Genomic DNA, 17,298 nt, shown 5'->3' on the forward strand with positions numbered 1-17,298 from the left:
GTTCCTGTGTTTAGGATATGACATGTCACCGTTCATCCGCCGGTACGCTAAGTACCTCAACGAGAAGGCCCTGTCCTACAGGACTGTCGCCTTCGACTTCTGCAAGGTTAAGAGGGGGTAAGTTGATAAAACATTTTGTAAATTATTGAAATATAGGCAATATAGCTCTATTGTTCCACTTAAAAATGAGTAAAAGAGGGGTCATTGAATCATGATATATGAGGCATGGAATCTAGAAAATAATTAAATGCATGCTTTTGGCTGTCTGATATTTTCGTATGGAAGGAAAAGATAGGATGTTGTTACTCAGATCTGTCTGCTCAGGTCGTCGAACAATCAATCGATAAATCCATGTGATAATATCGCTAAGAAACCTAGCCATCATAAAAACAGTAATTCCTTTACCCTATTTATATGATCTAAAGTTGGCCTTTCTTCGTAACCTCTTCATGAATACTAAAAGAGTAATACTGGTAGTAAAAACTCAATGTCCCTCCACAGTAAAGAAGAAGGCTCCCTCAGGATGATGAACGCGGAGAAGCTGCTGAAGACCCTGCCAGTTCTGCAGGCGCAACTGGACGGTCTACTAGAGTTCGATTGTACCGCCAATGATCTCACTAACGGCGTCATTAATATGTGCTTCATGTTGCTGTTCAGGGATCTCATTAGGTAAGACATGATGATGTGGAGAAGAATTTCTTGTCCTTCTTCTTTGTGGAAGGCTATTCAAGCTTCTCTTCTTTGCTAATTGACTTGACTGCGTAAAGATAGATAGTTTTAAAGATAAAAATTTTGACCCGAAATAATAATTTAGAACTTAAAACAAGAATAAATTCTTTTGAGACATGATTCTTTATCGAAGTAGATATGATATGACGAAATTATCTTCTTTTAATGGCTATTATACTATTTAACCGTTTTGCTAACCAATAAAAAGATGTTAACAGAAGTAGTAAAAAAATCTCGGCGTAGTAGTTCACCGTCCTAATCAATATCGTCCTATGTTTCAGATTGTTCGCATGCTACAACGACGGCATAATAAACCTGTTGGAGAAATACTTCGACATGAACAAGAAGAACTGTCGCGAGGCTCTCGACCTCTATAAGAAATTCCTCATCAGAATGGATAGGGTTGGAGAGTTCTTGAAGGTAAACTACAAACCATTATCTATACTAATATTATAAAGCTGAAGAGTTTGTTTCAACGCGCTAATCTCAGGAACTCCTGATCCGATTTGAAAAATTCTTTCACTGTTAGATAGCCCATTTATCGAGGATATAGGCTATACATATATCATCAAGCTACGACCAATAGGAGCAGAGTACCAGAAATGTTACAAAAACGGGGAAAATTTTGAGTCATTCTCTCTTATGTGACGCAAGCGAAGTTGCGCGGGTCAGCTAGTTTTAAATAATATCTTCTTCTTCTTCTCAGCATATGTGTGTCCACTGCTGGACGTATGCCTCTTGCATATTCTTCCAATGAGGTCTGGTCTATTTCTTCTATTTTTCAATAATATGACTTCCACTTTCCCTAGTGACGTCTGATGTTTAAGTATCTATCGTTTTGCCTAATTCATGTCGTAGGATATTTGTTTCCTAGTACAAGCGCGGATTTATAATCAAAATTGTAGTTAATTAAAAGGATTTTCGGGTTTCCTGTTTATAATTCTTCGGCAGAAATCTATTGTTTTGTTATCGCTTAACACGGGATTAATGACTATGAGTCCAGTTGTGTTGATTTCTGTTCATTAGGTAGATATTATGTTTCCTTATAAACCACTTGCTACCAATTTGTGCAAGAGGTGATTTATTTATAGATGCCATCGGCGTGACAAGGAAACCTTAGATAGTTTGACATGCAACTCAATATAATATTGCAAAAGCATGCTTCAATGCTATTATATTTTATATTCAGATTATATTAATCATAATTAGTGTATAATAGTGATATTTAGTGGCTTTAAAGAGTATTCATTGTAAAAATTTCCGAAATATATAGAACCTGATGACCCGAGTTTCTGTTATTTTTTCTATGCTTCGTTATGCATTATTTCGCGGCGAACGGTGATTTTTAATGTAGCCAATAAAGATTGCAGATAGATTGCTATCTTAGATTATGACGAAAAGTAGTTTATCATAAACTAATTTTGGTAGGAATTGCTATACATTAATTAATTATAGAAAGAAAAATAACTGATACTAATTTGGATAGGTTACAGCACATTTTACCTCAAAACATTATAAAATATACTTCAAGGAATTAAAGTTGCCGTCACTACAAAGCAATAATATTATGTAATAAATAACTAATATACAAACTACAATTTTGTAAATAATCGTAATTATGTGATGACAGTCATAAGGCGGGGTCCTACGTACACGCTACGACAGATACAAAAATAGATTATTGTGACGACACATTGTTTGTAGTCGTGTGGGTGTCGCCAATGTGTTTACGTACACAATTTTATTAATAGTAATTGTTTTGTCAATACGTTTTTATACCATTTTATTAGGTACTGATTCTGAATGACGTGTTATATTGATAAGTTTGTTTATAGGTACTTGTTCTTTATTTACCTATTTTCAATGTCCCAGATCTTTTGAAGTTCGAAGTTTTGAAGTTGTTACTTATCCACAACTTTGTTTCTCTTAATGCAAAGCGTGGAATATTATCAATAAACATAATATATTGTTAAGTTAAACAGAATAAATGTTTACGTTTTTAAATATGCTTAATTCTTTGGGTTACGAGTTAAAAACATGTAATGCCTTCTGTTCACTTGAGTACGCTCAGGCTTATGAGCGGCTCATTTAACCGAGCTGCTTAAGTGGAAACAAAGCTTAAAATTCCCGGAAGACTAGACTATACTATACTATCACACCGTTCTAACCATTTAAGGTACTTTTTCTTAGTGATTATGTCGCTGTGTGATATTATAACGGTATCTAACATGACGTGTTCGTATTCTAGGTGGCGGAGAACGTGGGCATAGACAAGGGCGACATCCCGGACCTCACCAAGGCGCCCAGCAGCCTGCTGGACGCGCTGGAGGGACACCTGGCCACGCTCGAGGGCAAGAAGGGCTCGGCCGCCAACACGCCCACGCAGACTGCCAGGTATCGTCACAGTGATCATATAACCAGGGTTGACTGTCAACGTGCCCTTGAAAATACTTAAATACTAAGGGGCTGTCTCCACGAGCGGGACGATCGCGACGAGTCCGTCGGATAATCTCCATGAACGAGCGATAATTCCGCCGCGTATCGTCGCCAGTCGTGACGGGATCGCAGAGTTTTCGAAGCTTCTCGAAACGTTCTTGCTTGACGAGAGACGCTGCGTTTGACAGTGCGGCCGCTGCGCGCTCGTCGTGAGCTCACGGCGGGCCCGCTGCTAGTCGCGGCTGGCTAGCGACGATGTATTGACGTTTCGCACGCTCGTTGCCACTCGTCGTATCGCGACGATAATATCGCCGTGTGGAGACGGTTCCATAGAGTGTACCTCACTTACACTTGTAGCGTGATAAACTACCTGTGTTCACTAATTCTATCATCAAAAAAAATATTCTAAACCATCTTGTTACTTTGTTCCAGCGCCCAGAAGAACGTGGCAAGCGTGATGGGCGCTCTATCCTCCACGTCGTCATCGTTCGGCAACGCGGCGGCGTCCACGCGCCTCGACAACCCGCCCAACGGCGCCTCGCCGCTCTTCATCGACGACACGCTCAAGCAGCAGGCGCTGGCCGAGGAGGAGGCGGCCATGAACCAGTATAAGGTAAACATTAGAATGTAGGTACTTCGTCCACGCGCCTCGACAACCCGCCCAACGGCGCCTCGCCGCTCTTCATCGACGACACGCTCAAGCAGCAGGCGCTGGCCGAGGAGGAGGCGGCCATGAACCAGTATAAGGTAAACATTAGAATGTAGGTACTTCGTCCACGCGCCTCGACAACCCGCCCAACGGCGCCTCGCCGCTCTTCATCGACGACACGCTCAAGCAGCAGGCGCTGGCCGAGGAGGAGGCGGCCATGAACCAGTATAAGGTAAACATTAGAATGTAGGTACTTCGTCCACGCGCCTCGACAACCCGCCCAACGGCGCCTCGCCGCTCTTCATCGACGACACGCTCAAGCAGCAGGCGCTGGCCGAGGAGGAGGCGGCCATGAACCAGTATAAGGTAAACATTAGAATGTAGGTACTTCGTCCACGCGCCTCGACAACCCGCCCAACGGCGCCTCGCCGCTCTTCATCGACGACACGCTCAAGCAGCAGGCGCTGGCCGAGGAGGAGGCGGCCATGAACCAGTATAAGGTAAACATTAGAATGTAGGTACTTCGTCCACGCGCCTCGACAACCCGCCCAACGGCGCCTCGCCGCTCTTCATCGACGACACGCTCAAGCAGCAGGCGCTGGCCGAGGAGGAGGCGGCCATGAACCAGTATAAGGTAAACATTAGAATGTAGGTACTTCGTCCACGCGCCTCGACAACCCGCCCAACGGCGCCTCGCCGCTCTTCATCGACGACACGCTCAAGCAGCAGGCGCTGGCCGAGGAGGAGGCGGCCATGAACCAGTATAAGGTAAACTATGGAGATATACTTTAGGCCAGATAGAATTGCCTCGTCAAAAAAATTGTATACTTGGAAAAATCTGTAGGTACGTGTACGTGCACGCATGGCATGGCACTTTCATTCAGCTATACCTCAACTACGCGTGTAGAATACGCCACCTGTTTCCTGACCGAAACGACTTTAACTTTACAGTAGGTCTTTAAAACCTTGTTAGCCTTACAGTTACTATAACTTCGACATTATCAAGGCAATATGAAAAGAGAGTAAAGATTTCTCTCAGTATCAAATAGATATCACAACAGCTGTTTCTTTCTTTAAACACATACAACTTACAGGTCCGCTTATTCCAAGGCGAGGAATGGACAGGCGACGAGGAAATAACACAAATTACAGAAATTGTAGTAAGAGGAACTATTAAGGGCTCTATGTGTTCGCTTTAAGGTTCAAATGGGCTTGTGGTCGCGGTCGTTTACGTCGTTATGTACTTGTGTATGTCTATAAGCTGTAAACAGCTTACCATAAGAGAAATTACGTTTTCCAAATACTGGAGTTAGGTGTCAAATTAACTGCTATAGTTGTTAAACACGTTAATTGTCGGTCATGGCAATTTTAAAACCTAAAATTTTGAGTGGTACTCTAAAGAAAATAAGAAATTTTTAACTATTTGATGAGAAAACAGTTGGCTGTAACTTGTTCCCGATGTAATGTTTTTTAATCTGGCAAGAGACTAGTGACTGGGTAGGTAACATTAAGTTGGATGGTACCTCATTCCGAGAATAGGCCCCATGTCCAACTATGGGTCAACAATGAATCATTTTGACAGAATTCTGTTTCTATTGCAGTCCTTTACATCAAATAAGTTTTTGGCATAACTTCACGAATATTTTTTTGTTTTATATTAAATCTAAGTATGTATTTGTCAATAAAATAATGTCACAGCTATGCTGGCTCTTCAAATACGATTTCTATACACCTACCAATCTGTTTACTTATCTGTTTTGTCTTAAGTGTTCTCATGTGGGTTCAAAACACTCATTATTCGTCATTCATTGTACATTATCACGATATTACGTATTATGTACTGTTTCTTCATTGGTATTATATATGCGTCAAACATTTCGATCTATTACTATCTTAAGTCTCTAGTCCTTAACAGACACGTGAATGTTTAATTATTTATCATGGTCAATGCCAATTCTCTAGTATTATTACAGTACAAATGTTCATTGTATGAAAATGACGCTGGTAGTTAAAATTTTTCTTTATGGCCATTTAAAATGCACCACAATTTTATTGTCGTTAGAAAATTCAACCCGCACTTGGCCATAGTGGTGGAGTCAAAACCTAACCTATCTCATTATGTGACAAGATATACTCTACCTCCATCTCTGTCTAGAGTTACAGATGACAGATAGAGCGACAGTTTAAATATCATATTTTTTTGTTTAAATAGCTTTCGTTAAATATGTTTTTCATATTATCACTATCCACCTGTTCTAGTCAACACAAATCAAAGGAACTCATTATCAATCACAATCATTTCAAGTACATCACAACATTGCAGTGTGTATCGGTGAAGGACTTAACACTCAACAAACAATCACTCAAAAAACGACCTTATGCCCACAGAATAAGGTGCAGTCACCAACGAACGCGGCCAACAATCCATTCTTGTCGTCGGCACCGAGCAATCAGAATCAGTCTATAGTCGACCTGTTTGGTCCTACGCCGGCCGATACGGCAAGCACTGCGAGCAAAGCGTCGGACGATTTGCTGTCTTTGAGCAATCCTTTCGCTGATATGTTTGGAGGTAAGGAGAAACACTTATTTAACAATTTTCTTATTAGTATATCATAAATATTTTTTATAAATAATATTAAAGACATGATACTCAATTGCTAATAAGTCTTAAACTGCAATTTAGTATTATGTGTACAAATCGCGATAAAAACACTAAAATATTTTTTATTTATTTTGGTTTCTCTCTGTCTCCGTCATCCTGGGAGAAATTCCTTGCCCAGTCATTTGGCAGCGATAGGTTAAGTCTGTGCTACTTATATTGTTATCGAAAAGGTTGCATCTATAGTTGAAGATTTTTATTGTCAAATTGGTCGTTTAGAAGTTGAATCCTGAAGTTAGTAGGCCGTTATTGCATATTGCAAGTACGACAAAATTGTAAGATTTTGCAAATAGAAGAGAAGAGAGGCTTTCTTCTCAATTTTGACACGTTTGTAATATGCTATAACTGTTCTTAGTCTAATACAATACGAAGTTACTAAATACAATAATAATGTTTAATTGACTAAATTTACGCAATTAAAACTAAAAATTAATAGTTGTAACATAAACACATTAATTTTCTACTTACAGTATTGACAGAAAACCTAACTGTAGAAATAATCTAAATTTAACTTTACTCTAGAATTTGCACATAAAACTTTTAATAAAGTAAAATGTAATTAATAAGAATTACAAGAAAATTACCAAATTTATATTTAAAATATGTATCTCTGCCTAGCCCTTCAAAGACAGGCGAGATGTTATCGATTTTGTGTAAATAATTCTTCAGTAGAAATATAAGAAATGGGTAGCACTATACATACGACACTGTATTATAAAGCACATCCCGAGCTTTGGGGATGGGTAGAGCACTTTACACTCTATACACACGAATATAAAACTCATTTCTATAACAAAGTAGTGAATATCGATGCAGTACATTACACAGAATAAAATAAAAACAAAAATAGTTTTAGATACTGGCAACTGGTCGAATGATGATATTTTGTCATGGCAACACTAACAGTCTTAATGTCATTTCGATTTTTACTTGGTGTAATTTTGTAAAAGTTGAAATAAATGTTTTTTTAGTTTTGTCTACTATTTGCCAAGTATCTAAGTTGATATAAATATATTTAAGAATACCTACCATTTGGTAGTACTGCATTGTTATTTAAACTTCCGTACACTAGCTATCTTTCTGTCTTATTGCACTAATCAGCGATGTGTATAACTCCAACCCTTGCGTTATGTAAATAATTTAGAATTACACAAGACTATTCTATATTCAGTTCTGAAGTAACTTAGTGAATTTCAGAATACTGTCATTCCGAAATTCACTTGAATCCCTATGTCTCTTTCTAAGTTTTCTCTTAAATAGAAAACATGACTCCTGCTCTAAAAATTTGGAAATTTTTACAAACATACAAACCACAGTCACAAATTACAATCAAATCCAAACTTATTATGTAATTTGTGTAAGTCCGTAATATTTATTTCTGTGCGCTAATTGATAGCAAAAGTACTTATTTCTGTGCACCTATTATTGGCATTGATTTAGCAGCAGCGAATTAATCAATCTTTTTGGTAGTATAATTGGTTGGAGTTGTCACTCGCGATTATCGCAATAAACAAAAAGCTAGGTAGTTCGGAAGCCATAAGTGGGGCGACTGGGGTTGCAGCGGCGCCGGCGACGAACAGCGCGCCCATGTGGGCCGCGCCGCCGAGCAACGGGTTCAGCGCCTTCCCGCCGCAGAACAACAGCTTTGTGTCCGAGGCTAACTTCTCTAACGTTTTCGATAACACTGACACCGCAGGTGAGCTTACACTCTACTGTAGTTATTATGCTGATCGTTGGTGTGTTATTTGGGCTAAAGTAAATAATTGGCTGTAATTATGCTGTAAAATGTTGTTCTTCTCAAAGACTTGTTTAGTCCCATTTACTGAGGACGGAAATCGAATGTTTAGTTAGAATCTTGAACAATGTCATGTAAATGTATAAAATTGGCCTTTAAAATATGTAGAAAATAAATCAAATTAAACTCTGTTAAAGACTATTTTTCATAAGTATTTTACGAAAATAAGAGATAGCAAATCACACATCAACACCAACCTCGCTTTAAATAAAAAAGTAAATCTATACGGTGATGGGTATACTTGTTGTAAATTCTTCTGTAATTGTATGTATTGTAAAATAAAATGTCTACCGTTTCTTGTGCAAGCTGCCGCGGCTAACCCGTTCATGGGTATGGGAGACCCCACACAACCGATCTCAGCATCCCCCGCCCGTCCGCCTCCCCCCTCCATCCCACCACAACCTAAATCAGCCTTCGATGACCTCGAAGATGTCATGCGTATGTCTCTCGGAGGATCCCCAGCGAAATCCCAACAGCCAATTACCCAGCAGCCTCAACCAATGGCAGCGCAGCCTTTTAGTGACGTCATGTCGATGCCGATGTCTCAGCCAATGATGTTCGGCTCCCCAGCGCGACAACCAATGATGCCGATGGGAGCGACCGGTTCGGAATTTGAAAGATTTGACATGACCGTTTTTCTTTTTAATAGCTTGCTGTTATCGACGTCGTGTGCTTGATTCACAGGTTTTTTTAGTTTCTCCCTTTGCACAGGTTTTATGTGGCCATTAATATGAGAGTAGTATTAACTTGTGTATATATTTGTTGTATGTATGTATTTGTTTATAACATTGTAAAGTTTCTACAGAACTGATAGCATGTCGTCGTTTTGCGTTTTCAATCGCCTAGTAATTTGACATCATCGTTCATTGACGCTATTATGAACGGCATCCGATTAATTTTGATGTTCGCTTTATGCCATGTGTGTTATTCACTTTCTCATATCCATTTCCTGCAAATTTCTACTCATAAAATGTCATTGTGGAAATTACCATACATTTGCAGCTTTCATATTATTCAAGGAAGAATCTTATGCTTGATATAGCAAAATCCCTATCACTTGATTTCAAGAGATCACATGCCTATTACATCATTTACTGCAAACAAATTCCAAAGTACTGCAACCACTTCTTATCCTACGTTTTTCGAGAGCCATCATTCATCGTACAAAAATCCACCTTATTACGTACTAACTAAGGTGTATTACAGGTCAGCCGCCCCAACAGCAGCCGGGTAAGGTGCTGACAGGAGACCTGGACTCCTCACTCGCGTCTCTCGCCAACAATTTATCTATAAACAAGAGCGCCACCGCACAGAAGTAAGTGGCAACACTGAGTTTGAATTTATATTTTTTATATTGGTCACACTCATTGTCATGTGCTATTGTAGTTTGAGTGGTTTCAGTCAAAAGTACTTTACCCAAGAAACGTATTATCTTCTTCCATCTAATTTTATAAAAAAAGGTCTAGAATCTATCAAGTTGCCGATGTATAATAATCAAAACTAAATCAGTTATGAAAATTGGCGTCTGTATTTTTCTCTTTCTATCTCTTTCTCGCTTGTTTTTGTCACCTAGACGAGTTACAGATTAGAATCAACGAGCGACTGCTTCATATTTACAAACTTTTAAATGAAAGTAAAATACACACATTTCTCTATGTTACACACAGATTGTACATATACATACATAACGTCAGTATTTTCTGTGCATTTTGACTGAAACCATACGCAGTAATAAACCTTGTCGATTGCGTCGAGTGATATTACATAGCTAGTTACGTCGCGTTATATCTTTACATCGATATATCGCGACCAGCACCCTTTATTTAAACAATTTATGACCAAACACAAACTGCCTTTTCATATACTACCACTTAAACATACTATTAAATTGTCTAACTTCTGGGTATGGAATTCTCAATGTAAAGGTCCCGTATGATTTGATGCTGCAAATGTGGTATGTGTGTTTCCAAAGAAATGGTTTTTATTATGCTAAAGGCAGTTTGTATGTCAAAACATTATGGTACCGTGTATTGGGTGGTAAAAATAAATTCTTTAAATCTGAAGTAAGTCTAAAATGTAGATGGCAGAGTAGCCCAGGTCTTATTTTTTTTTACAAAATTAAACACATTTTGTATAAAGTGTGCGTGCACATGAAAATTACGTGCGAATTCAGGCTCGCACCGGACTAGCAAACATTAAACACAAAGGACAAAATAATACTACCACTTTGAATGTGAAATAGTGGAAATAAATTATGAAAACGCGTATGTAATTAAACGAGGGCCTATCCTGCAAGTCTATTAAAATAGCATCAACACAGACATAAGTCATATACTCCACGTCAAAGGCCTACGGGCGGCTTGAAAAACTTTGACACTAGGTTGACCACTAACCGAATACGATAACAAAGAAAGACTGAATAACTTACCCAAGACATCCATAATGTGTTGACACCGGTCTCGCATGACTACGTACTCACACCGTTGTGGTGGTAGACCGATGCAGTGGAACTCGCCGAAGAACGCGTCCAAACCTGGCGCCACGTGGAGTCCGCAGCCCATGCAGGCCACCACCGGAGCTGGATACAGACCCATGGTAAGATCACCGTCACCCCTTGTACGAGGTTAATGAACATCTGGGAGAACACGAATTTAGAAGCAAGAAAAATGATTTAAAAGAAAAGTAGGATTGTTTATTCAAAAATGACAATTGTTAATTAATATTTTTAAAAATATTTCAATTATCAATAGGTCCTCCAAGGACTAATTGATAATTTACACTGAATAAAATATCCAGCCAAATCAGTAGGTATACAGTATAATTTACAATTGGCGTTTTGGCTCTTATTTTGGATGTCTTGTATCACATACAAAAATTGTTGATTTCTTGTGAAAAAAGATTTCGGAACTGTTTAGATATCAGCTAGATAAAATGCCTAAAGAAATATAGATTTTGTGGGGACTAATCAGAAACCATGATGTTCATTAAACTCGTTCCCAATCCCCGTTGATGTGGCAGTTGGCCGAATTGCACACGTCAAACAATATAAAAGGAGGACGAACAACAGTCTCTCGTTATAAAACCGTCTAAAATTTAGGATAGTTAATGTCGTAAAAAGTTATGATTTTTACTCGTTAGTAAACTTTAATTAGTTGTGAAACTTTGCCCTAGAATAATTATGTTATTGCATTTTATTTTGTATCTAATTTAGTTGTTATTGTGCCTCTGCATACAGTCAATAATACGTTACTAAAATAGTTAAAATGTTATAGAGTGCGCGATTCTGACAATGTTTAACACGAGGTTCAATATTATCTCAATTTCTTAAAAATAAGAATTTAGTTATATATAGTTATTGTTTTGAGAAACTTTGAACCAAAGACAAGTGTTATATAACAAAATTAAACGTCAAAAAACCAAAACTTAGCGGCATAGACAACCGCTCTTTGCTTTTAATGTCGCATTTACGCTCTTGTTTGCTTAGAAACCGCTCAACCCGCTGTTTCTTTTTTTATTTTATGTTTTTTCTCTTCCCGTAGCATGCCAGCATCCTTTTTTGTTGCGTTTCAGGGCCCAGGCATGCCTCTCCCGCCATTGCCCCATACTATGCCCCATACATACCACCCCCCGCATTATATTATGGTAAGTTGTGCTATTATGTGTTTTTTTATTTTGTTTTTTTTTAACTGCGCTTTAGAGTAGACACACAGTAGTTTAAGCTGTAGATTGTTTTCTTTTTTTTGTTGCCGCGTTTAGATTTAGATTTTAGGATTACTTTGTATGGACAATTGATTACAGACTATCTCCCTGACTTGATAATATGTTATGTTAAAATTCAGGAAACTATAAATTGAAGTCTTAAATCATTAGATTGAAATATTGGCTGAATAAAATCAAGCCAGTGATACCTTTTGAGTTAAGACTGAATTACTATGTCCAGATTTACGGACCTACAAAAAGGTAAAATAGTTCTTAAAGAGTTTGAAAGACTTTGCATGTGTGTATGATTGTATGAAACGTTTGCATGAATAGTTGATCTCATGTCATCTCATACTTTTTTCCGAGAATGATAAGTGTTGTCACTCAGTGTGTTTTTATTTTTGAATGAATGCATTATCTTACTGTTTTCTCAAACTGACTTTCTTTCAGACCTTATTAGTACCATAGGCCTCAAATAAGTATTTTTAAAAGAAATGTCTTCAGAAAACGAAGTAAGTATTTCTTAGAATCGTAATTTCTTTTTCACAGCAACAGCCTGGCATGGTAATGGGGATGACTGGAGCGCCAATGATGCCAATGGGGATGGCACAACCCATGCGACCAGCCGTGCCGCCACAACCAACCACCAATCAGTTCAGTTAAACACCACCCTTGTATCATGAGGTTCATTCACTAAAAGACCCGACTGTATAAAAAGATCGATACGTTAACTAGTACGGAAAATATGTAAGACTATTATCGTTTTAGTAGAAAATTTCGAATTTTACGTTATAGACATTGGAATTGAAAATTTATTAGTTTAATTTTAAGCTCAATATTTTGTTATACGCGGTCATAGTTTTAAGTCTTTAACCAAATCTTTAGGACTGAATTAACAACGTTATTAACGAAAACATTTTTCCTACGAATAAAATGCTACGATCTAGTATTTTTAACTATAAAATAATCCAAGCAGTCGGGTCTAATGTCAACGTCAGCTGACATGTAATTCAGGTAGGGCACTTTTATTTAAGTGTACCGTTTTGTTGCGATTTCTAAACGAAACACAATATGTCAATGTCAAACGCATTCATTATGGAATTAGGGTTGCAAGTCGAAATTAATAACTAGTTATTTTTTTAAAGTTACCTGTATTAAATAGTTGAAGCGGGGAAATGATTGAATGGAATTTAATAACTAATGTTTTATGAATTTTAATTGCAAAACTTTCTGAATATTTTAGAATTTATTTGTAAATTATTTGGATGATACGAAATTTTAAATGATTTTATAATAAACTAAGTATGTTTTAGTGTATAATTAATCACTTATGATTTCCTATACTTACCTAAATATCTATAATTAAATACAATTATCTTTAGTTTACATTTGAATTATCATGCATAAATAAGTTGTTATTTTGATTATTTCTTTGACGATATACTTATTATAATTATGATTTTATGAAATTATCTTATGAGAAAAAGGTGCGTAAGTTCGTTTAATATTCAAAATTGAACACATCACATTCCATAATTGTACAAAGAAAAAAATAATAATTTATGCTATTTTCAATAATTTGTTTTCGTAGCCTATTTACCTACCTTTGGCATAGTCAGTGTTAAGATAGTATTGGTATTAAAGTGAATTTTTATTTTAATTTACTTTAGTGTCAAAATGTGAAGCTGAAACAAACTTTTTAGCGTCATAATACAACATTATTCAAATCGTATAGTTGTCGGGTAGATGTCACATAGGTACCCTTAATAATACTAATCTATAACTTGAACTATATACTTATATTATCTGTATAAAAATAAAAAAAAACTTGCATATTTAGTCATAAACTAAGCCTGCGTGTTTTAAAAAAACAAATGCAGTTTTCGCGCCAAATAAGTATTTGGATGAGAATGCATTTGAAAAATACTTATTTCCATATCCTCAAGTTATCTTATGTAAAAACTGTATTTGTCATATAGAATATTATGTATAGAGGGTTATTGCATTAGATTGTTATAAAATTAGATGTTACGGGTGTATATTTTAAATGTATGGCTGTTGTGAATATATGAACTAGGTGCTTGCTTCTGTGGGCCCCATACCACGGTCAAAATTACAACTTAGTACATTTCTTTTAGAATAACAACTCACGATTCGTCAACCACGTGGTTTGGGGTCTAATACTTACTATGAATACTCAGACGCCCTTAAAATTACGCGCGATAATAAATCGAGATTTCATGGTAACGCAAAAGTATGGACTTATAATTGTATACAGTTGGATATTGCCAAATATATTGGATCATAGGTCAACGCCCTTTGTTTATACAATCTTAACAGTTGAAGCAATACTTTGTACAAATGTATTAGCTATGAAAATTGTACCGTTTGCTTCTTGTGATATTTAATTTCTAAAGACTGCATCGACATTTCGAAGTATTAAATTGTTTTATTATTATAATTTCTTTTCACGTTTGAACAAAGTATTGTAGCTGCCAGTCATATTCAACGTCAACTGGCAACACTATCAATGCTGCCGCACTTAAATCAGTGTTGCAATTTTTAAAAGATATTCACCGGTATATTTACGTAGCTGTATAAAACACGTTACTGTAGAATAGATGATATTTGAATAGCTCAGCCCTGTATTCAATGGTGTATGTAAATAAATAATAGGTGTTCGCATAGTACACAGTGCTAATAATTAATTTTACCTAATACGTTACTTCAGGTAGCTTATTCCACGCAAAGGCCTTCTGTTTTGGTCATATTTCCTTGGCTTGGTAAGCATACTACTGAAATCAGAATAATCCTTAACGAGTAATGCTATATATATCATGATTTCAGTCAGTCATGTTACTCTGATACTGGCTTAGTAGGTGTGTTTTAGAAAGCAATGAATAGTGCTAAATGTTAGGTTAATTTGATATCAAAATTAATGATATATGATATCATTTGCAATATTTGTATGAGATCTGTTGATTGTTTCATCAGTTGAAATGATTTCTAGTATTTTTGTGCAATATTTTTGTTTTTTGTAAATTTTTATTCATGGCAGCACTCTTGCAACTTGCCGGGATTCCCACGAAGTTATTGAGGTATTATATTTATATTTTGAATATAACTGACAGATAAAAGACCAGTGAATTCGTAGGTTTTGTTCAGTTGGCCATACTGTACTTCTTTGATGTATGCTGTGATGTCAGGTGGATTCGACTGATTTCAAATAGTGGGATTCGCTTTTAGTTTACACTATAAGTTTCTTATAAGAAAATGCTAGTTAAAACCACATTTTTGAATTAGTTTTAGTACTCATAGCGGCCTTTAAAATTTTTAAGTTGTAAATTTTATTCATTTATTTTTATCAATGTACCTAATGAGTTACGTTTTTATGTAAATACCCCTTCTATGTTATTTACTAGCTCTGTCTTTAGATATCCAATTTAGTTTATTTATGAAAAGTAATAAATAAATCAATTAATATTATTTTTTTGGTTTTTCATTTTATTTGATATCCCTAAGTTGCTTTAACCCATGGGTCCAGATCAAGCCTATCCTAATATGGAAGATATAAGTTCAAAAAGTCCTTAGAGTTTGTTTTTTTAGAATAGAAAGAACAGTTATAATGGTGTGTCCAGAGTCGCGATCATCAAAGTTCACCACTGAGTGTTGCCAGTACATACTATTCAAAATCTGGACACATCATAATACCAGCAAGAAGATATATTTGTCTATAATAAAATATATGTGTCTGTTTACCTCTTACTCCTATGACAATACAAATAAATTGTGTAACGGCCTGTATGTGTCTAAGAAAAGTGGTTTGTCCTAGCGAATGCTTGGCTTTTATATTATTACTGAACGCAATACAAATTCCTAGGACATTCCATCGGAACCTAGTCGTATATTCAAGATCACAGTATTAAAGTAGCACTTTATAGGTGTCTATAAGAGATTATTGTATAGCTGTTAAAGCATTAGCTGAAATAAGTAACTTGGGGCGACTTTTTAATTACTTGTTGCATTGGAACATCGGAATACGTCATTATTAAAATTTATTATCGATATTGTAGTCAGTGATCAATGTGGCGATTATAGAAAAAAAATGAAAATTACTTAAAAATAATATCACTTACTTAATTGGTATATGAATTAAAAATAAAGAGATTCCCCACCTAAGGTATTTTTTGTTCCGACAAAATTTGTCTAATTACTTCAAATCCAGTCTAGAAATATCAGAATCAAGGCTAATACAAAATAAAATGTATTTAGTAATTAAAAAGTAGCCCATTGAAGGATATATTTTTGTTAGAAGCCGGAGTGGTTTCAACTGTGACGTCACTTCGTTGGTACTACTCCAAAATGCTTTCGAACGTACTTATCTTGTTGAATCTCAAATAGTGGAGCGATTGATCTATCTATAAACACAATAAATTAATAAAAGTTGGGAACTGATGTTTTATTTACACCCTGTATTTGAAACAACTCCAAATGGCATGACTCAGAAAGATGAAGCGAACAATGATTATTGGACAATAATTATACATAGTTACTTGTCTCATCAAAAACAAATTTAAGTAGGTAAGTACTTGAGATTAGACATTCAGTACAGAAACTTATTCCATATGTTTAGGATTCGATTCTTCGACACGCAACGCTGCTGAGATAATGGGGTGCAAAACGACAAAGTAAACTAGCGATCAAATCTCTACAATGTGAGGGTAGGGAATATTGTAGTACCTAAATCAATTAGATACCGTGTCTATATCACAAACTTATAACTTTAATGTAAGATTTAAAAAATATATTGCCGTTACATAGGTATATAATAATATGATTATAAACAAATGCAAAACTGAAGTAATAACTATTTTGTACACGTAGGTAATAATCTTAATTGTTAGTGTATCCAACTGCGGATCACAAGGGCTCGGGTTCGATTACCGGCTCGAGCAAATTATTACATTTGTAATGAAATATTTTATCAATAATGCCCGGTAGATGGCGACAGTTTCGCTCTCTATTATATGGAACCTGTTAAGGGCGAAATGTGAGTGTATTTCGCACATTTCTGCCTACATCTTCGGGTGTAAAAGGCGTGATGATATTATGAACTTGATTAGCACGTTGTCCTACACCATGTTCTTTTTCAATTTCTAGGAATAACAATATTTCCGAATAGTTTTTGTTGATCGATTGACTTGCGTTCCTCGGAAATCCGTCTCAATGTTCGTGAATCACATAAGAAGGTTGATTTGAGTTATTAGGATATAGTTTTAGGCATAACTAAATATACGGTTTATTTTTATAATTTGTTAAATTGTTACTATT

At 36.3% G+C, this 17,298-nt stretch overlaps 1 protein-coding gene across 1 annotated transcript in view; it reads left to right on the top strand.

Moving 5' to 3' along the window:
• lap (phosphatidylinositol-binding clathrin assembly protein lap) overlaps positions 1-16,418 on the top strand; it is a 55,684-nt gene extending 39,266 nt beyond the window's left edge. Inside the window, exons 5-17 of the mRNA XM_076128724.1 lie at positions 15-117; positions 502-669; positions 1,011-1,149; positions 2,978-3,123; positions 3,598-3,778; positions 4,909-4,974; positions 6,203-6,383; positions 8,035-8,169; positions 8,575-8,871; positions 9,475-9,583; positions 10,764-10,863; positions 11,839-11,910; positions 12,517-16,418. Coding sequence (XP_075984839.1) covers positions 15-117; positions 502-669; positions 1,011-1,149; positions 2,978-3,123; positions 3,598-3,778; positions 4,909-4,974; positions 6,203-6,383; positions 8,035-8,169; positions 8,575-8,871; positions 9,475-9,583; positions 10,764-10,863; positions 11,839-11,910; positions 12,517-12,630 — 1,811 coding nt within the window. The 3' untranslated portion in view covers positions 12,631-16,418. The remainder of the gene's footprint in view (positions 1-14; positions 118-501; positions 670-1,010; positions 1,150-2,977; positions 3,124-3,597; positions 3,779-4,908; positions 4,975-6,202; positions 6,384-8,034; positions 8,170-8,574; positions 8,872-9,474; positions 9,584-10,763; positions 10,864-11,838; positions 11,911-12,516) is intronic.
• The last annotated feature ends 880 nt before the right edge of the window (positions 16,419-17,298 follow it).

Source organism: Anticarsia gemmatalis, chromosome 21 (assembly GCF_050436995.1).
Source record: "Anticarsia gemmatalis isolate Benzon Research Colony breed Stoneville strain chromosome 21, ilAntGemm2 primary, whole genome shotgun sequence".
NCBI classification, from domain to species: domain Eukaryota; kingdom Metazoa; phylum Arthropoda; class Insecta; order Lepidoptera; family Erebidae; genus Anticarsia; species Anticarsia gemmatalis.